The 22,130-nt window shown below is 41.6% G+C and overlaps 1 protein-coding gene across 6 annotated transcripts in view; it reads right to left on the minus strand.

The window, feature by feature from the left end:
• SEMA5B (semaphorin 5B) overlaps positions 1-22,130 on the minus strand; it is a 278,179-nt gene that overhangs the window by 40,072 nt on the left and 215,977 nt on the right. For all 6 annotated transcript variants that reach the window (XM_053947847.1, XM_053947848.1, XM_053947846.1 and 3 more), the window contains 4 exons: positions 21,494-21,629; positions 17,770-17,977; positions 15,481-15,688; positions 1,138-1,255 (listed from right to left, as the gene is read on the minus strand). In XM_053947847.1, the coding sequence (XP_053803822.1) occupies positions 1,138-1,255; positions 15,481-15,688; positions 17,770-17,977; positions 21,494-21,629 (670 nt within the window). The remainder of the gene's footprint in view (positions 1-1,137; positions 1,256-15,480; positions 15,689-17,769; positions 17,978-21,493; positions 21,630-22,130) is intronic.

Genomic DNA, 22,130 nt, shown 5'->3' on the forward strand with positions numbered 1-22,130 from the left:
TCTGTTGACCATGGCCTTTGTCCTGCACTGAATACAAGGAAATACTTGGATATTGCTGATGCAGGTGCTTAAATGAGCCATCCCACTCCATGTCAGTGTGAATTTGGTCCAGTGAGTGGCAGGGGTTAAAGAAAAAGGAAGCACTTGCATGTGGATTTTAAACAGCTTGGCAGCCTGTCAGTCAAAGAGCACAAGGCTGATATATGTAACAGAACAGGAGCATCTACACAGAAAATAATCTACAATGGAATGTTAAAACAAATGTAAAACTAGTACCCCAAGAATAGCCAAACTCCTGAATATTCTGTGTTGGATTTTTATGACCTTGAAACAATGACTTGGAGTAGTTTGTTCCCTAGTGTGCACCACAGCAGACATGTTCAAACTAGAGGATTAACACCTCACACACCTATCAACAGACACAGGCATTAAGCAGGATGAGATAACAGCATGGGCAATCAAGAAGCACTGCATCCCAGTTCAACACAGGAGGGTTATAAACACACAAGTCTCTGAATCCAGCAGTGAAAAACTCAAGCCTGCCAAGCTGAGAATGGATTGAAGTAATGAGTAATATTTCCTGGGAAAATATCTTCGGAGTAAGGAAGATAAGGGGAATAAACATCCCAGCACCTCCAGACAGAGCACCTCCTCTCTCTCTATCTACTGGACTTAGCAGTATTAACATGCTAATTGACATTAGATAATAACAATGAGCATTAATGACAATTTCTCCTCCACCCTCAATTTATTTAACAAGACTGTTTTTTCATTCCCAGCCATCTTGGAGGTACAGTTCAAGCAGCAGGAATTATACTCTGCCAGACAGCTTCTGGGGATCACAGCCAGGAACTGGATATTGTCATCAGGGAAGGGTGGGTGGCTGGGAAGGGAGCTGGAGACTCAACTCAAACTGATTCAAGAAGAGACACTTCTTTTCTATATGCATCTCTTGGAGACCAGGACCAGGAAAAAAGGCCATCTCTTTGCAATATCATGTAGATTTGGTCTCAGGTCTGCTGGAGTCAGATTAGAACAGCCAGACCTCTTCAGGCTGCCACACCCCCTCTCTTCCCTTCTCTCTTCTACACATACACACATTAGTATATATAAAATGTTTCCACTCCTTTCACTTACTGGGCACTCAGTAATGTTTTGGGTCCAGAGGCTCATGTTGGAGCTGTCCTCAATGGTGGTGCATCGCTTCTGCTTGCTATCCCAGCCACAGTAAGGGTCTCTGGCTCCCAGGCATTCCCTGCATGTGCAAAGACAAAAAGATTAAAGTCCTTTAAGACTGTCTAGCTGTAAATACATGTATTCAAGTATAGTCCTTGCATGTGACAGCTGTCAACCACACCGAGGCTCAGCAGAAGAAACAATTTCTTTAAGCAGAGGTTTACCTGCTTGGAAAGGGGAAAAAATTAATAGGAGGGTGATAGGACACAAAGCAAATATCACTCATAGAAGCTGTAGATTACGAATCACTTCACTCTTCTCCAAGGCTTAGGGAAAGAAAATGACTTTACAAATTTTAGTCAAAGAACACTTGTCATTGAGATATCTTTGAGCCCCCATGTAATCACACAGCAGGCCAAATCTCATACAAAGCGACCTCTGTGACGATGTTTTCTGACACTGTGTCCATCTGAAGGGGTTAGACAAGCAGAATTAGCCAATGGACTGATAATAAAGGCTTTCTATTAGTTTTGGTCTTTGCTGGAACAATGGTTTCATTTATAATCCCAGCATCAAGATGTCAGTTTGGAAAAGTCACAGCAGAACATTATTTCTAAGCTTTTGGCTGCTTTGAACACTGCCGTATTCATTTTACTCCTGAATCCATATTTACAGGCTAAGTGTGTGCTCCCAACATGTGAGCTGCTAAACAAAATATCCAGGGCTATTACTGCCACTAAACAGTGAAGATCAGTCACAGAAGTAGTCTGTACCAATAAAATTCAGCTGTATTGGTCATTCCCATGAGTTGCTTTCAAATTGTTAATTTTCATTAAGAAAATATAAAGGTACAAGCCACATCATGTATGTATTACTGAAAGACAAAGAAAGGACTAAACCTAAAAAGAGTCACAACTCTATTTTTAATCCCTATGATCCATTCTCTTCTATCACACAAAGGGCTGATAAGATCTTTCAAAAAATCCCAAATGACTTGAAAACTGCCAATTAGACAGCAGCAAGGGACTGAAGGGAAAGATTCAGTTTGAGAAGCTAAACATGAGAGTAATAAAATGTATTCTAAGGCAAGGTATCAGTATGATTAACAAAACATCAACCCCCCCCCCCCCCAAATGTAATGAGATATGAACTGTTCCCTCCCAGAAATCTTAGAAATCCTATTAGCCTGTAATCAGCTGCAAATGAAAAAGCAAGTCCCTCACACACAGCTGAGAACACTCTATTAGTCTGTACTGACTCCACAGTGATTTGTCCCAAAGCAAACCCCGGATTGTTTTGGGTGGTACCCATTGCTTTATATATATCTTACACAGACACATTTATATTTTAATTATGAGTTTCCAGTTTGCTCTGCTCCTACATTTCCTCTGTTACAAGTGGTTACAATGACTGTCTCTACTGTATTTTTCCTTCAGTTGCTTCAGCATGCCCAAAGAAAAGGCAAAGATGATTTTACCCCAGCCTCAGCCAACAGAACATCAAATATTTACCTAGAAAATAACTTGGGATCCTCAGTCCAAGGACACGGAAGGGACATGTGCTGCTTTGCTCATTACTTTGGCTAAAGACCCCTGCCCTGCACCACCCTCACCCACGAAGTGGGGCTGCTGCCACATCCAGAGCTGCCTTTGCTGTGCAGCTGCCCCTCAGCAAGGGCAGCACCCAGTTCAGTACAGAGCCGACCCTGGGGCATCGGCCCACACTTGTGACAGCTTGGTACCTCAGGAGGAAACTGGGCAGTTTCTAAAAGGTAGAAAAAGAGAAGCAGTGGAGAGGCAGGCAGCGGGGGAGGGAAGGCCCTGCTTTTCTTCAGAGAGCCTTTTGGTTAGGCTCTCAGACCCTGACACCACATACACTATTGTTCCCAATTGCATGAAGCCATTTCACTGGGCACCCAGCGAGTTGAGAGAGGTCATTGTAATTCATAACGGGGAAGGCTGTTGCGAGCATCACCCTATTATGATACACATTTTCTCTGAATTTAATTTATAGGAAAACATGTGCTGCATAAATTCAGGAAATAATCTCCATATGTTCTGTGCTGCAGCCCTCAGCCACTCTGCAGGCTGCAGCATAGCCCAGTTAGGCACTGACCACTCTGCTGGCAGTGCCATAATGTATGTCACGGAGCAAAAGGGCTGCTCTTGGCCGGGAGTGGCCAGCTCTGGATCCCTCACAGAGCACTCACTGAATCAGGGCCTGCGCTCCCCTGCCACTGCCATGACCTCCAGCGGATGGGCCATCAGCAACCCAGCTGCACGGCCGCCAGGGGCCCTGCGGATGGGCACTGGGAAATGCCTGGCACGGCAGGGCCTGGTGATGGGCACTGGGAAATGCCTGGCACGGCAGGGCCTGGTGATGGGCACTGGGAAATGCCTGGCATGGCAGGGCGTGGTGATGGGCACTGGGAAATGCTGACATGCAGGGCGTGGTGATGGGCACTGGGAAATGCCTGAGATGGCAGGGCCTGGTGATGGGCACTGGGAAATGCCTGAGATGGCAGGGCCTGGTGATGGGCACTGGGAAATGCCTGGCATGGCACCTGTTGGCCGGGAGCTGCAGCCAGCCCCATGCTCTACATCTGGGGTATAATGAGTTCCTATACCCAGCCTGGGCTCTGCTGGGCTGTCAAAACACACAGTCTGTAATTTAATAACCATCACAGCCTGGGACTTCTTCTCATCTCGTGGAAGGCCCTCAAAACCATTTGAAATCTAAAAACAAAATAGCTATGCTGCCTGCCTCTCTTCAGGACTCAGAGCACACTCATCTGCCTCAGCTCTGGTGAGAAACCTGTTTTATCAGTTAACAGCGATACATTCAGGGGTGAGGAGAAATGTATTTACTTACACAAAATGTAGCCCATTTTTCCCTTTTTTAAGCAGGAAAAGCATTACAATGTACATAATGCAAGAAAATTACATTTCTGACAAATACTTCTAGTGAACACTTCAAAAGCCATCCTAATTTATATCCTTACAGTATCTTTAGTATATATATATATATCCCTATTTATGTCATTAAAAGATAAAACCACATCAACAAACACATACCAAAAGACAAATATATGCAAGCACACATGCATACCCAAATCAAAATGTTTCAGAAGTACACTGTCATTCTAAGTAGATCAGGCACCATTGTGTAGAAAATGCAAAGATATCACAGCGTTTCCCTGTGCTCATAACACAAAATAAATTGAAATGCTTACGTGTAAATACCATTTTGTATTGTGATAGCGCTGAAAAATCTCACAGAGGCCACAGGGCCTGCAGTTTTGCAGGGCAGTATGTAAATACTGTGAAATAAGTTACAAAGGATTTTACCTCAACAATGAAATTCCAATGTTTCAAAGGCAATGGGACTTCTGCCACTGGCTCAGTTGCCTGGGTTTTATATTGTACATAAAAGAAACATTTCACTTAAGGCTCCTCAGTAGCAGGCTGGGAATGCCTCAAGGAACTAATGAGACACTATTCTGCTGTCTCACACCACAATTCCCAGGGGTAGAGAGAACCCATTATCCCAGAAGACTACCTGAGCATAGCAGGTTAACACTGACTCTCTTACTGCTAATGACTTAATGAAATTAAGTTAATGAAATCCTACGAAGTGGGATGCCTGTAAAAGTAAGATGATGATGATGACATTACATGGCCCATACCCTGTTTCCCTCTGGCCAGCTAGTAACTTCACATTCAGTGAGGACTTGGAACCTCCTGACAGATATCTAAGAGGTTGGATTTATTTTGATAGGGCATTACTATCAATAGTGATTAATTTTAATTCATTGCCTCACAATAAATGCCTTGTGTGAGGCATAAAGGCATACACTGAAAAGTTCAATTGAAAAACAATTCCATTTGTGTCTCCTATTCAAGGTGTTTTTTTTTTCTCCAGTTCCTCATTCTCACTTACTAAGGTCATTTGCATGAAAATAAGATCTTGCTCATAAGAGCTCACCTGCTGTATGCTGTCTGGGAGCTGTAAGCCTCCCTGTTGTTGGCTGTTGCAAACATTCTACAGCAGTGATCTGGGATAACAAAAAGGATTAAGACACTGCAAGAGGGACACTATCCACAGCCCACTAAAGTCAATGGAAACTCTTACCTATGACTCAAAAGAGTTTTTATATGGTCTTTGACACCTGGTGTGCTGAGCCTTCACTAATGGTATGTGCTGTAAAAAGGCTTCTGCTTCCAGTATGCTGATGCTGCCCAAGATCCGTTTTTTTGTAATGTCCTGAATGACATTTTCTTTCAAAATCTTCATTAAAGCTTAACCATCTGTATTTAAAAAGTTTTTAATTCCTACTTCAATAGGGAAATTTGTTCTGGGTATAGACAACCTCATCTTTTGGTCATTTTCCCCTGAAAGTTAAAACTTTAGACTGAAAATGAATCATCAAATCAATGGAACCAGACCCAAAAGGTAAGGCTTTGACAGACCAAAGGAAAGAAAGAATTACTATAGCTTTTCCCATTCTTACTACCAGACAGAAGACACATAAAAATGCCATTTTGTACCAAGAGCCACAAAACTCATTCAAAATATTTACAATGAAGAACTCTGCTCCTTTCATCTGCCAGGTTGTGCTTATTCTCCCAGTTTTCATTTCCTCTCTTTCATTTAACTTTTTATCACTCCTTTTTTATGACTAATAGCAAATAGGAATGGAATGGCAGGACATGATGATGTGCAGAGGCAGGGCTCTAGACCCAAAGGCTGAGAAGTTCCTTCCTAAACTGTTTGCTCACAGAACCTCACTGCACCAGGAGACAGTTCTGTGTTTTCGCTCATGAACTTAGTACCTGCAGAAAAGGTCCCGTTTGTCAGGGAGACACAAGAACTGTCTCTGTACCTGGTTCTTTAGACCCCATGGACATCACCAATCAGTCCATCAGAGGCACATCCACTGGTGCAGTGCAAATATTTATAACTCTGATCCTGCAAGGCACTGAGCAAGCTTCATCCATGCTCAGCATCTCAGGAGCATGGGCAGCACAGGAGTGCCCCTTGCCCTTTTGGGGAATAAAATCTCAGAATTCCAATTCCACACTGGTTTGTTGCACTCTTAGAATTGTTACCTGTGAGGGAACAGCTCTTTGCAAGCAATAAAGGGTTTTAGCTGACTTAGTTGTAAGCATGAGGCTGTGTTTGGCAGACAGGCATTTCCTGACAAGGTTAGCTTACTGTCCCATTGCTAGCAACCTGCAGAGGGGATGAACTAAACAAATAACCATATTAACTTCCAGCCAACTGAATCATAATTACTGACAACCTCAATAGCCCATGCAAGGAAGAGTGGACCTCTGTCTTCCCTAAAGCCAGACGGCATGAAATGAGAAGACCAAGAATCAAAAGGATGATTGTGGTTTAAGAAAATAAGATTATAAAGGGAAAAAAAGCACCAGACATTCTAACAATCCCTCTAATTTTGATACCTTTAAAAATTCAAACTGCAGAAATGAGTTAGTGATCTGTACAAAATCATTATCTTTCCCCATGAGAAGAGAAGCCAAGTGGAACTGAGCTGCTTTAGTCAGATGCTGGTCAAGTAGCAGCTTCATTTCTCAGTTGGTGAATATAACATATTCCATGCCAGATGTTACTGCCCTTTCCTGAAGACCAGTAGCCACATACTACATAATGAATTCACAGGGCTATTTGTGGAGCAGGGCTGTGCTTGGGAAGAGCATACTGCTGCTCACAGGTACCACCACTGTGAGGGGTGCAGTTGATGTTAATCTGGACAGACAAGGTTTCGTATTTTGGCATGTGATATTGGATGCAGAGGCAGAGAAGCTGAAATGTGTATGTGTCATTTATCACCCACACATGCTTAGCATCAGTGATTGCTGCTCTGCACATGATTTGTTTTGAATGCATAAATTAAAGCCATGGTGTAAAGCAACCTCCAAAACTGAAGTCCATTTATGAGTCAAATACATTACTTACTAAAAAAAAAGCAGTGCACAGACAGGATTTTCAGGCAGTTTTATCTCGTTTTCTTTTCCACATCAGGGAAACTCTTGCTAGAGTTCACCTTCTGGCCTACCATTTTCAATATCACTTTAATCGATTGAGGTTTATAGATTATGGCCTCGCACAGGCTACACAACTATTCAATTTCTTACTTTCTGACATCCCATTCCATCATCTTCTAGCAACAGTGACTTCTTTATTGGATAGGAATTTATTTTTATTTTCAAAGCTGTGAAATACAACAACATTCCCTTTATTCAAACATGAAGATTAATGCCATCTCTGATTAAATCTGGATTTATGTTTACATTAGTAAAACAGATTAGTAAAAAAAAAAAAAAGGAGTGTTTCTTCACGAACACTTTTAGAAACTCTTGTCACTGTGCCAAACAAAACTGACCTCTAATAAAAACAAAAGTACAGAGGGTCTCTGACTACAGTGACAGGATCATTCATCCACAAGAAAACTCAGATACTATTGAAGTCCTAATGAAAGGAATAGCCAGAAGGAATTCCTGAATGCAGGGCATGTTTGTCTGGGTTGCAAAGCACCCAGCGTTTCCAAGCCTCGGCAGGCTTTTGAGCCTTAAGAAAACATGCTCCCCAGGGCTGCCATATGGGAAGAGGCAGAGGGGACCAGGCATCCTTTTGGAAAGGCAGATTGGGCAAATCAGTGCACTCAAGTGTTACTCCCTGTCTCTGCCCTGTGTCAGTCACTGTCTGGAGGCAGCTGTCACATTAAGACGTGCTCTGCTCCCGTGCTCCTGCTCTGTGGCTGCAGATCTGAGACCTCGGTGTGCAAATTGCTGTAGTTTGGTGGTGTGGGTGGAGACAGGCAAAGGGTGGCTTAGGCAAGAGCAAATCCACTACATGAGATACAGACAGGTGCTTTATGTAGCCTCTGCAACATGCTGATGATTTAAGAACACAAGTTACACTAAAATGGGAACTTAGGATGGGAAAGAAAATTGCAAAGGCAGAAAACTTAGAAAGCAGTGTGATAAAGAAATTTGAAAATAGCCTACAGTTGTCACCTAGGCTGCACAAAGTAATCCATATTCAAGCAGCTCCTTTGTGAAAGTTGGATTTTGTTAAGATCTGGGTAATTATTTTCTGCTCAACAAGATGCAGATTAAACTGGATAGAGCCTTTGTAGATTAATGTATCTTGGAAAAGTCAAATAAATATTAGCTCATCCATTACAGGCTGAGGATCAAACACATCTGCCTTCTAATGCAGGGATATTTTAACACTGTATAAGGGGCAAAATGGTCCTGCTCCATATTCTCCAGTGCTTCTTCCCATGTAATTATAATAACACCATCAAACAATGTTCATTCCTCCTTTTAACAAGAGAACACCACTGAAGTAAATGGATATTCCTGAAATCCAGCTTTACCTCTTGCAGACTGGAGTATTCCAATAGTTCTACAATACTTGGTATTTTGATAGAAGATACCAGACTGTACAATATTACATTTTTCTATAACCCATACATATTTTATGTATTTATATGTACTTCAATTTTAAACTAGAACCAGCAAAACCAAATTTGCTCTGACTCCAGATACTTCCTCTTCCCCAAACAGGTAAAACAGCACATCTCCTGATAAAAAGTTAATGATGCATCTGTAGCAATACATTAATTCAGTATTAACATTGGACACATTTGTGTTCTACCCTGCAAATTCTGCCTGAAGCTTGAGACAAGAAGAAAACCAGCCACAGCAGCAGTAAGACTGCAGACCCTTTCATCAGGAGCCACGTTACTGAATGTGACCATTGCCTAGAATACAAATCTTATGACATAATAGTAGCAAATGGCAAGAATTGACAGATGCAATGGATATCTGCCCTGGGGCTTGCTGGTAGCTTTAGTTATTAATCTTGTTTGTATAACAATAGCATTGATGTCATCCTAACATAACATATTCCAAGAAAACGACATGCTTTCCTGTCAGTTGCCACTGTGTTGAAAGTAATTTCACACAGCCCACCTAGCAGGCATCAGCTGGTAATGACTTTTAGACAGCATTGATCTGAGCTGGCCTAGAGCCAACCTCCTAGAGGTAAAAGGATCCATACACTAAACTGTTCCTAAGTCCTGTTGGCAGGATGCTTTAAAAATAGGGAGCAAACAAAAGCCCTGGCATGTTCAACCTGTGTCCTCCCTCCTGGCAAACCCAAAACGAATTGGCAACCTAGTCATGATAGGAAGGAGACAAAAGGAAGTGAGTCCTGAAATCAGCTGATTTTATTTGGCTTCTCCTGAAGTGACCTTTGTCTGTTTCAGCAATTGTATTACTCTGGACTCCAGCTACTGCTTAATTCCCCTTCTGTTCACTCAGGGTCATTTCCAGACTTCAGAACTAAAAGTGGGAGCCTAAAAGTGTACAGGCTGCTTAAAATTAATATAATACATGTCATTGGTTTGAGCATTTAGTAGAAAAGAGAAAACCTGTAATAATTCCTCTGGCTGGGGGCAGAGCCCCTTCCTATTTTGTATCCTCTGTCTTTTTCAGCAACACACACACTAGAAATCTCAGCACAGGCTTATTCCTCAAACTCAGCCTCTTGCTGCTTTCCCTGCTGGCCCTGCACTGTGTTTCTCTCCTCACTGTTATTTGTGATTCCTTCATACTCAAATGCCATCTACAAAGTATGCTATTTTCTTTCTTCCATGTCATTAAAGATAATGTCAAATAAGATGAAACTGAAAACCAATCTCTCTGGCATCTTACAGGAAGCATGCCCCAGCTTAGCCTTGTCTGCTTTTTATTTCCAATTTCAGACACGCCCCTTTCCCAGACCATTCAAGTGAAGCTCTTTGACTGCTAGTCTGAAAGCCACGTTCCTTAGACCTTACCATCCCTTCAAACCTTAGAGGTCCATATCCTGCAAATAGTATGGATACACTTAACTTTACATATATAAACAGCCACATTAAAGAAAATGGGAGCAATTGCCTGCTACAGCAGATGCAAATGTGTTGTCAGGATAGAGAAAATGGTATAATTTTGTACTTCTATTTAAAGAACACAGATCCATTTCATCTACAAACTTCATTCTTTCCAAGAGCTTTAGTGATCATGGTTCTGTTTGATGTCTTCATTCTCTGTCAGTGGGAGTCTCGCTATTTTCTTAAATGCAACCAGAATGTCAAACCAGATGTTTAGTGATTTATTCTGATGTATTATTGGATACTGTGGATGACAAAACATTGGGCTGAGCACTCTCCTTTCTGCCTATGAAGTCTTCCAAAGCTTTTCAGCATTATTGGTGATACAATAATTAGCTAATTCCCTTAATTGTGGAGAGGCCATATCAGCCAGAACAGATGGAAATTCATGATTAAACTTTATCACATTTTTGTAGTCTGTTACCTTTCCTTTTGCCTCTATTTTTAAACAGATATTCAATGTGCTGAATATTTTTTTAAACTCTCAGGCAGAAGATCTTCAAAACAAAATCTGGGCCAGATTTTCAACAGCCTCAGCTAAGAAAAGGGTGTTGGATTTTCAAGATCTTTGATGAACAATCTGGCCATCAGTGTTGCCTCAGCAATCTGCTGAATGCTGGGCTCCACTAAACAAGTGTCCTTATTGTTCCCTCCCCTACCTTTTAAAACATTTTTCTTTTTACCCAACAATAGTTCCTTGTTTGACCTTCAAGGAACTATCATCATTCTGATGAAGAAGTCAGAGGATTTCCAGCCTGTATTCAATTCAATCCTTCCCCCAAACTGGAAAATTTTTATACCTCTTCCCAGACTATGTTATTTCTCCAAACAAATTCCCAATAGCTTTAGTCCTGAAATATGGTAATCCTGTAATTCGGGTTTTAGAATCCTACATTCAAGTGCTTCACTCCTTTGTTACAGAGGATTTTGCATCATATAAGGCTTTTAAAAAAAGGAAGAACATAACATTAAACTCCAAAGCAATCCTCCATGTGATATCTCAAGCCCCTCAAAGGTGGATGTGGTACATTGATCGTGCTTGGAGCTACAGTTCCACTTTGGAGAGAGACAAAGAGGGCAGAAAACTCTCTGCTTCTTTAGTGTAGCTGCTGATCCTTTTCTTCTAAAAACTCCCTGGAGCCATTTCAGGTGTTACTCACCTATGTGCACTTAGTTTGTCTGATCACTGGCCCAGAGCTATTTAGAGGTGAGCTGTGCTTCTCTCACAGATATCAAGTCAGCAAATAAGGGTCCTTGTCAGCTGAGTCATTTCTGCCAGCTTTGCATTAAGTACCATGGCTGGAGGGGATGTGCGGAAGAATTTAGGCCAATCAAGAGGGCAAAACCTCACCATTACTCAAGAGAAAATTCTGGCAATCGGGTCAAAAAGCGGACAGGGTTCAGATAAGAGCATGTCATAGCTGCGTGCAAGAGGACCTGGCTCTGGAAGCAGGAGGATCCGCACTGGCATGAAGGTAACCTGAGGTGGCAGTGACACACCCTGGGAGATGCCGACAGCACGGCACGGACAGCACAGGCAAGCCAAACTACTCCCAGAACCATGCTGTACATCCAAAACTCAACTTGCATCATGTTAACTGCAAGTTTTATGCAGAAAAAAATTATGGGAGGAAAAAGAGGAAGGAATTAATATAAAAATTAAGTGCGTTAAAAATGAACTGCTCATTTTTAACGCACAGGACAGGGAGAGGAGAAGGGGTGGGTATTCAAGAGACTGTCTGGTCTTATTTCCAGACATTTTCTTTTCCTCATTTAAATGTGCAATCAAAATCCTTGGCCCACTTCAGGGTTTCCATGTGCTCAGAAGCCCATGATTCTGATGCTGCAAAGAGTCAACAGGAAGAGATCATAAACTATTCCTTGTTACAACCAGCTTCATTTTCCTATCTGTCTGATTGCAATTCTAAAAATTAATAACTGCATCCCAGCCTTTGAAAAAATTACTAAATTATGCCTTATAGATACATCCCACTTGAAAATAATGCAGCAGATCTGAGGTCATCAGCTCTCTGAAATTCATATTTAGGATTTTGTTCAGGCACATTCTAAAGATACAGCAGTGTCAGTGATAAGGCTGCGGTACTGGTTCTTCAAATATTCCTCACCAAAGCTTGGGGGCAACTTGAAGTAAAAAAATCGGAGCTCATTTGAAAATTGCAGGGAAGTTACAAAGATTTCAAAGCCATGCAAAATTCAGCAGCAAGCACAGCCAAACTACCACCCAGCAAAGCAACCTTCAAAACATTCTGCTAATTCAAAGGGCTTGTAGGTTTTGCTTGTTGGCATCTTCCTAAGAGTCTCCAGTGAGCGGGGAATGGCAGCACTCAAGAGAGCAGGAAAGACAAACACCAGGAACACACACATGCAAGGGAAGGTCCCTGCAGCCAAGTCCAGCCTGTAAATTTGGGCAGCTGACATTACAGATGTCTTCCCGTTGCCCTGTTGCTAAGAGTGGCTGTTCTGAAAAGACGGACTGAGACAGGTCAGTGGGCACACACAAAACACTGCTCAGACACCCACTACATCAAGACATGGAGTTGAGTTACTGGTCACCATTTAAGAGATTAAATTGGTGCCGTGTCAATAAACAAACAGTAAAGGAGATGGCAGAAGTCCTTATCCCTTTCTATCTCTTCCCTTTGCTGCTATTTTTCCCTCTGCCCCAATTCTGAGCCTTGGTGGAAAGCCTCGGGGTTTTAAAGCAGCAGAGCAGCAAGGATTGCTGGTCAGGATCGATGCTAGGGTCAATTTTCTCTCAATATGATTGCCTATTCCAGGGAAGAGGAGGAGGAAGGCAGGTTGAAGGCAACAGCTCTGTATCAGTAATCATAAACCCACATCAGCCCCCAGGGTCTAAAAGGCTGAAAAGTCTCCTGATAACAGAAGGCAGAGCCTACAACAAACAATGTGGTATTCCTGCCTGGGAGGCACAAATTCTCTCCATCACCTCCAAGCTTCCCGAGATGCCCCACCAAAACAATTATATTATAAAAGCTGATGAAACCAGAGCTTTTCAAGGAGGCCAGTCACGAAGTCACAGCACAACAAAAAAGTAAGCAGGAAGTGTTGTAGGGGCGGGAGCCCTTCTTCCCATAGTGGCTGAATATTGGCGTGTATTAAATATAGACACAACAATAAGCAATAAATCACAGCCCAGGAGAAGTGCCAGGTGGAATGCACTGGAGGAAATTAAAATATCCTTCTTGATACTGTTCAGGATTAAAAGAAATACAAAGGAGGTCAAATTGACTTATCACCTACATAGCCAGGATGCTAAGGGGAGGAAGGGTTCCAACACTTGCAGCTGAAAAAATTGCAGTTGAAAATTTCCTAGACAAAAAAAACCCCAAAAAAACCAAAAAACAAAACAACAACAACAAAAACCCAAAAACAAACAAAAAAAGCAAAGAAAACTCTTAGCCAAAAATGCAATAATATCATAAACATTCTCTCAAACAAATAAATAAATGATAGAAATTCTTGGCTTTCCTACATTTTCTTATTTTTTCTTTCTTTTTTCCAAATGCACAGTCCTTCCACAAGACTCACCGACAGGGCAAAGGATGGTTTGCAATGTACACAAGAACACTAAATGGTCAGCACCCCAATTCAGCAAATTCTGGCCTCCCACATCACGCCCCACCATGCCATCAGAAGACCCTATCTCATATACCTTGCTATTGCCCAGTGGCTGGGTTTTGCTGATTTCTGTCATGAAACTAGTCAATGGAGGCAAAATTTGAGTCTCCCAACCCTGAAGAACTGAGCTGTTTTCTTGTTTCACTCAAAATTGCCTCCAGGAAGTTTGTTTTACAAAGAAAACCCAGTGCTGGTACACAAACTTTGCAGTAATTTCAGCCAGGACTCAGTGCCATATAGTGCATAAAACTGAGGTTGCATTTGGTCACTAGCAGGCAAGGGAACCTCTGTGAGGACTGGTTTTTGTTTTGCTGGGATAAACTTATACAAGGCTGCTCTGCAGCCTGCAGGACCTAAATATGGTGGTCGTGTGAGATAATCCACCTGTCTGCTCTCCAGGCACTTTTTTCTTGCTTGCCCCATTTTAAGGCAATTCAGCAAACCTCCAACATTTCAATTTTAATGGAAGTGTCATACAAAGTACTTGGGCAGGCTGAAAATAGGACAGCATCTATAAATTACTGGAAAGCTGAACTCAAGATTAGGAAAGGAAAGGAAGAACTCATTTCTCTTGAAACTGGATCATATATATGTATACACACATAAATATTCTCAGACTGAGACTACAGGACAGCCTGAAAAGGACAGCTGTTATGTTCTACCTTTTAAAATCTCTGCTTTTAAGGGCTGAGGACAGGATGGCATTTTCCAGCTGTGGTTTTCTCTTGCTAAACACTTTTGTGTCCGTCTGTTTTAGACATACGTGGATTTAGACAAGCTGATAGATAAACTCTACTTGTTAAAAATAAAGTTATGGTGACATTTTCTATATCAGTTTTTTTTTGGCAGGAGAACAGTGACATCTTGCAGTAGGCCATGGAAGAGGGAATCTGTTTAAATGTTGCTAACAAAATCCTTCCTCTTGTCTAGCACAGAGGACATCAGTTTCACACAAAACTCTCACAGAGGGAAGCAAGGCAAAAGCATGAGAGGAGAAGGAAAAGTATTTTCAAGAGATGGAAACAAATAAATGCCCACAGCACCCAGTGAGATTACTTGAGCATCTGTTTCAAACAGTTGCTATCACACTTTCACCTGCTTAAGTGGAGAGGCACCATTTGGATACAAAAACCTTCTACAGTCCTGTGTGGAAGACTGCTCTGGACTCAAGGCAGGCAATTAGAAAATGTAATTTTTCCTACTCCCTTTATGAGGTACAATCAAGGTACAGAATCTGTCCAGGTGTAAGAGGTGTCACACATAGTTGAGATGAACTATTGATTTCCAAAAGCAATAACAAGTTGCCACACAGCCCATCCCTGCCTAATCCTATGTTTGAGAGGTGATCACTCTGATAAGCAAGGAAAGGCTGGCTGCAACCCAAATTCAAAAACCCTCAGCCATACCACCAATAACAACCACCAGGAAAACACACAGACTTAATAAAAGCAACACTATAATATGATGTTTTAAAAAAAAGCAAAAACAGAAGTAAATATTGTAAACCCTTACTTGGTAAACATATGATTAATTCCTGAATTCCTGAAGAGGACTAATTAACATTTACAAAAAAAAAAAAAAAAAAAAAAAAAAAGCTTATTCTCATTGCTTCTTTTATGTATGTATCTGTCAGGAGATGCACTTCAGCAGGGATATATTAGAGCTGTAAATTTACTTACCCTTCTGTTCTGTACATGGAGCATCTCTCCAAAGGAATTTTTAGCACTCCATTATTTAGACCCACAAAGAGTGACCTGTTGCTGTGTAGGATTTGGAGACTCTTGATTGCTTCCTGTTGTCCATCAGGGAGGATCTGCATTTCCTCTAAATAACAACTCCTCAGACTCCTGTTGGTGGTAGAAAGGGCCTTCAAGATGGTGCCATACTCTAATAGAACAAGAAACAAGGCACAAGTAAATCTTGGAGGCAGTGACTTCATTTCATACCTGCCTAAAGAGGGAAATATTAATGTCATCCTTACAGAATTGGTTTAACCTAGTTCTGGGTCACCTTCTGCCCATGGTAGAGAGCTCCAGCTACATTGTTACAATCCTCAGCAGAAACCACCTGAGAATGCATTAAATGGGAATTCAGAAGGATGTGAACCATCTGGACAGGGAGTACCTGGCAGTTTTTCCCTTTTGGAGCACTGAGGCAGAGGAGTCTGGTCCCCTTACTAGTGAGTTAAAGAGCAAGGTGCCCCAGGATGGCAAGAATCATTTCTGGTGCCTCAAGTCTGTATTTCTATTGGTTTATGGAGCAGATCAGTGTGATTTGATGCCATGACAAATGACAACAGATGCAGCAGCCCTGCTGGAAATCTCTGAGGCCTCCATAATGACTGCATGGATCAGAGACCTAATTGATCCTCTTCCTGGAAGAAGCCAGCTTGACAAGGGGCTGTTATGGCATGAGGAGTGCTTACATAGAAACATACATGTTTGCGCTCACAGTTCTCTTACCTAAACAACTTAACGATCTGCTAAGCTGTGGGAGGTTAATGCACACCACTTTTCATTGAAACCCCCAAGAGCTCTCTCAGCCGGATGGTTCATGAAACTTAATCTTTCTGTTCCAGTAACTTCTGCACTGGTGCCAAAGCTCAGGAATTTATAATGTTGGGGTTGGCCACCATGTGGAACAAGACTGAAGTTTGGGCTCAGTTAGTCTCAGGACTGAGTTTGTGTTCAGAGCTGCCTCTACTGAAGCATTTCACAGGTTTAAACATTTTCAGCAGATCTTACTCTTCAGCCACCACCAACCAGGGCCAATAAGCAAACATGAGTCAGTAGTTAAGGTTTTGGCATTGGACATTTCTACAGTAATGATACAAGGCAGGAAGTATTCCAACTTTCTGTAAGGCTTTGTAGCTTGGACTCCTCACTTTAAATATCAAGATATCATATTGACAGAACTATGTTGTATTTCCATTTAAGAACAATCTTCTCATCATAATCAATGTTCATGGAGTTCCCATACTGGGAGTGCTGCTAGAACATATAAATAATAAACCAAGATGATCACTTTTGAAATAAGTGGTGGTAAAAGTTAGATAAATTATGACACAGTTCTGAAGGTCCATTCTCCTAAACTTGAGAATAAGGCAATGACTCTGCATTCAGATGTGAGATTAAATGAACACTTATGGAAGCAATCCATCTTATTCTAAAGTCAAAGCTTCTGCCATAGAGGATAACAACATTATACCCATGAGGCTGGCCATATGCTCTGATTAATCAAACTATTTAATTTAACCTCTATCATTAGAATGACTATGGGCTAAGACAACCATTTATAACACTTTGTCCTTCTTCAGCATTTTCACTTATCCAAGGTACCTGTGCTTTTCTGAAGAGGCAACATGTTCTGCTGATTAGAGGATGGAAGTCAAAACCAAGAGACTAAATCATACACTTAATTCTACCACTGGCTTGCTATGCTCCCACAAAAAAAGCACTTAGTTTCCCTATCTGCCTCGAACTTCAGTGCATGCCCATTCCCAAAAGCACTGGGAGCCATACACCAGTAGGGCCATGAAAGTGCAAAGAAAGACACAATTAAATCCCTGGGCAAGCCTGGAGGTTATGCATTATTATTGTTTATTCAGAGACGGGTCTGTCATAGCACTGAGAGGCAACTGACATGCATGCAACCACAGAGCATTCCAGCCACCTCTGCTCTTCTCCACTGTTATTTATTAGCCTGATTAGTTGAAACATGTTTTTATAAGAGAGAGAAAAATGTTATTGTTCTTTTTAAACACAATGGAGATTTATAGTCTGATCACTTGGGACTCTGCCTCAAGTCCTCCATCCTGCTTTTAATTTACTCAGGCAAACAACTTCCATGTGATTTTGTACCAAAATCATATTGAATGACAACTGTGTAAGGAGTTCACAACTGGGCTCCCAGGGCTGCTAGGTCTACAAGCAAGCAGGAGGAACTGTTTGAAGCCCTCATGCTCTTACCTGTTCCAATATACATGACATGGTAGAGAGTATCCTTCCCTTGAACAATATCAACCACCAGTTTGGAAAATCGAATGCTGTCCTGGGTCACATAGGGATCCACAGTCACTGGCTGCACCACATCATTCATCAGGAAGAGGCGCTGTGCGTCCTGCAGGACTCTCTCTGTCAGGTTCTCGTTAGGGCTCTTATCGTTCAGTGTCCCACACTAAATACGGAAGATTGAATTTCAGAAAGTGCATCTTCTCCCCAGCCCAGCATGGAAACTCATCTCCTGTTGATTTCCTGGGAGGTGGGTCTGTGTGAGGGTCACAGGATCAGGCATGTAGTCTGATCATAGGTGCTTAGCCTAGATTTGGCCTGTAGCCCACTTTATGAAAACTTTTCTCCTAGGTCCACTAACCAGCAATGTGGAGTTTCATTCCATTGCAATACCCTCAACCAGCACAGCAGAAGGGCAAAAGTCTTCAACAACCCGTGGAGAAAAAGAAAGAATTAAAACTAGCTGTAGAAACATTTAAAGGTAGCAGTAGAGAGAAAGTTTTTGTGTTGATAAATCCTTAAAACATTTCAGGCAATCTTTGGACACTACCTAGCAATTCAGTCTGTACAATGAACAAAACCTGGAGTTTAAAAAACCTAAAAATGGACTGGTTTTGCATCAAAGAGCCATACTTGCCATATTGCTTTTCTTTGATATGCTCCCGTCTGGACAGGCCCCCCCAGCTGCATCTGAAGCAAGGCAGATTAACGACAAGCTCCCCCCACCCCACACCTTCTCTCCTGACAGCAAATGGCAGATCAAGCCATGACTACCCATCCTCCAGCACCAAGGGAGGCACTGAAACAGGACTCAATTCCCTTGTACAGCAAGAACCGGGGAGAAAAAGAGCTCATCTTGTGTCTTTTAAACAGCGTGAGTCCTACCAGGTGGATAATGCATTTTAGGGCTTGAATTTCCATCTTAGATTAATCTCTAGAACTCAGTATTTTCAAAAGCCAGTGCTAGTTTTTTAGTCCGTGTCAATTGCTGGGGCTGGATCTCACTCTTCCCTACAATATCATGCATGGAGAGCAGAAAATATATCACTCCAAAAGGAAGCAGGGTGACTGGTTATTTATATACCCAAGACTATGGGAGATAGTGGTACAACTAAATCCTGCCAAGTCCCATACTCAAACTATGAACAACTTCACTAGTCACTAAATGAAACTCACACCTGAGCAATTTCACTAGAAATAAAATCCCACACATTTCTTTTTCTTCATTTTGGATCCAAATGTTCGGGCTTTCCTTGAAGAAAAGCCAGAATACTGAGAATGAGGATGCTGATTTACAGCAGTTGAGCTGCAGTGTACGAATTTCCTATGTGCACACTCTCCATACACATCACAGCAACTCTTGGTGGTATCGCTGCCTTTCCTGGAAGCACCATGCAGCCCTTCTCCTACTACATGCTAAAATGAGTTGTCAGGGATTTAACACACATTCACACAGTAAATATGGATTCCAATGGATGGTGTACTAAGCTTTACAATATTCTAGAGGTGTGTGAACTATGAGAACAGTTATGTTAATTCTCACAGCCTATGAACATGGTCACTTTTTAAACAATTTAAGCATCTTCCTGAATAGCTGGACTAAGGAAACATCAATGGGTTTTTTATGTGTCCTCAGGTGGGTTTTAATGCTTTTTCTATTGCAATGGTCTTTTTTTAGTTCATGACTCATCCCACATTCTAAAGAGTTCCTAGATCTCTCTTTTGTTGTAGCCCGTGCTCCTTCTGGTTCACATCACTGTCTTCCTTTGGATACTTTTCTCCCCATTCACTTTCTCTTCTAGAGCATCACCTAAAAGGAGTCCCAGTGGCAGGAATGTCATTGTTGGTTTTGTTTTCTGTTCTCAGCAAGTCACAGAAAATTCTTTTGGTCTATTGGCAGCTCATGTGCTGATGCAGCATCCCTCTGATTTGGTTTAATGTTGTTTTGTTCTAATTTCCTGATTATCTGTACTGTCCTGGTCCTCTGCATCCTTCAGTATTTCTCCTTCCTCTCTGAAAGAAAAAAAATCTGGCATGCTTCCCTCATCTTTCTTTGTGAACACAGAGGCACAAAAATTAATTTAATGTTTTCGCAATATCTGCCTCTTCTGTCACTAAATTACCCTTGTCATCTCCTTAAGGCTCCTCACTGACCTCTTGTTCCTTCTGTACTTGAAAAACATCTTAATCTCTTTTTGCAATCTTCCTTTTGTCTACCACATACCTCTTTTTCCTTTCCTTATTTTCCTCTGAGCCTTTTCTTTCATCTTGCTGCTGCAATCTTTACACTCCACATTTTATCTGATACTTTTCTCTACATGGAAATGCCTTCCAAAGTCCTTTACTATTCCTTCTGGGTTAGCCTAGCAAGGGACAGAAAGTCCTTGATTCTCAATTTGCCTTAATATTCCCTTTAAATTAAACAAACAAACAAACAAACAAACAAACAAACCCAAGAAGAACAACAAAAAAAAACCTGGCTATGTTTGGCATGGCTAGACCTTCAGCAGGGCTTTGTTTCTTGGTTTTGAGTGCAGCAAGCTGAGAGGGTGATCAAGAAGCCAAGCCTGTCCCACCTCGTATGGGCAGGAGCCCTCAGTCAGGTGCCAAGAGGGAATGCAGGAGAAGAAATTAGGTTCCTCAGCAGGAAGACAAGGCTGTTCCTGCCTGCAGCAGAGACCTGTCTCCCATCTGCTCTTGCTGTGATTTCAGGCAACTGTAGAGTTCTTTTTAGAAGGTCCTTGACATCACCAGTTTGGAGGCAGATGGCACTTGCAGGCAGCCTCAGCACATTTGCCATAATAAAGGAGAGCCAGATTAAGAAAATCAGGCTGAAAGGATTTGCCATGGGGAAGCAAGGACATGAAGACAAGTCCATCCTCCCCAGGATTCCCCTCCTGGGAAGAGGCTGAGCTGTGAAATGGGCTCATGCTTCAGAAGACTCAGGTTTGTCGGGGCTGTCATACACATACTCTGCCCCACACTGACTGGATCTGGTGAAAAAGCAACTGAAGCTGTTTTATAATTTTCAAAAGTGCTTTAACTGATAATCCTGGAAAGTTGCTCATCCATAAACTCAAAGATATTTAAAAGGAGAAGGAACCCATGTGACAATCCTTGTGTGTCCCCTTCCACCAGTTACTGTGGCAATATGTCCATGGCTTCTGGCTGAGCTACCATGTGTTAGAAAGTCATCCATCTTCCACTGAAGCACTGGTAGCCTTAGGGGCCCTATCAAGTGATGGAAAATTCATCACTTCCTTGCAGAGTCACAGTGGTTAATTACCTTTCTTGTTTTAAAAAAATAGATTGTCTCCATTCTAGTTTGACTTTTTCCAGCTTCAGCTTTCAGTCCTTCCCACTTCTAGTAGGGACATGCCTTATGTCCTCTTGTGACAATCACATCCTCAGAATATATGTGTCAGTGATAAGCGCAACAGAGATTTAAAGAATTCATTATTATAAAAAACCCAGAACATTCTTATTATTCCTTAAACCATTCAATTTTTGCCATGAATTCTTTGGCAAGGAGTTCCACAGACTAAAACACTCATAAATGTGGAGAAAAACAATTTATCTGTACCGTGGGTCTACCTGAAAAAAATAAGCCCTACACAAATCAATGCACTGAAGTTACAGAACATCAAAGGGACTGCAGTAAACTGAAGGGCAACAGCAATACCTGGAAATTGGGGATGGGGTTTAATGTTGGCAGCCAGGCTGATCTTGGGTTTTCTTGGTAGCGGAAGGGACCATTAAATGCCTGAGTAATGGCACTCAGATTGAAGGCACATACTGCTGAGGCAGCTATGCTGTTTCTGGAAAAGGGGAGGGGGAAAAAAAATCAATTTAATCATTAGAACATTGACATTTTCATCATAACAGACATCAAACTCCACTCAAATAAAATACATGTAAATTGCTAGGTAGATGTACAGTGATACCAATATCACAGGGAGTAAAAATAAATAAATAAATAAACTGTAAAATGTAGATGACTTGTGTGACAATTTTGAGGATGAATTTAAAGTTTGGTTTTAAAATGTCAGAGATTTAAGGGCCATGGAAGCAGTTCTCACAAGGAAGGTGAATACAGTTTAATTTGCATGGATTATTTGTGTCTGGTTTTACTTTTATTTTTTTCACAACCCATCTACCTTTATTGTTTACGAACAAGATAATTTTTAATCTCTTGTTGTTTCTCAAGGTGAAATTCTGTTTCTACAGGTTCCTGAAATCTTCAGCTATAAAATATATCACCTAGTATTATATTTATATACATGCAGTGGAAGGGAAAAGGTGACAGTGACAAATCAGCT

The sequence above is a fragment of the Vidua chalybeata genome, chromosome 7 (assembly GCF_026979565.1).
Source record: "Vidua chalybeata isolate OUT-0048 chromosome 7, bVidCha1 merged haplotype, whole genome shotgun sequence".
In the NCBI taxonomy this organism is placed as follows: Eukaryota; Metazoa; Chordata; class Aves; order Passeriformes; family Viduidae; genus Vidua; species Vidua chalybeata.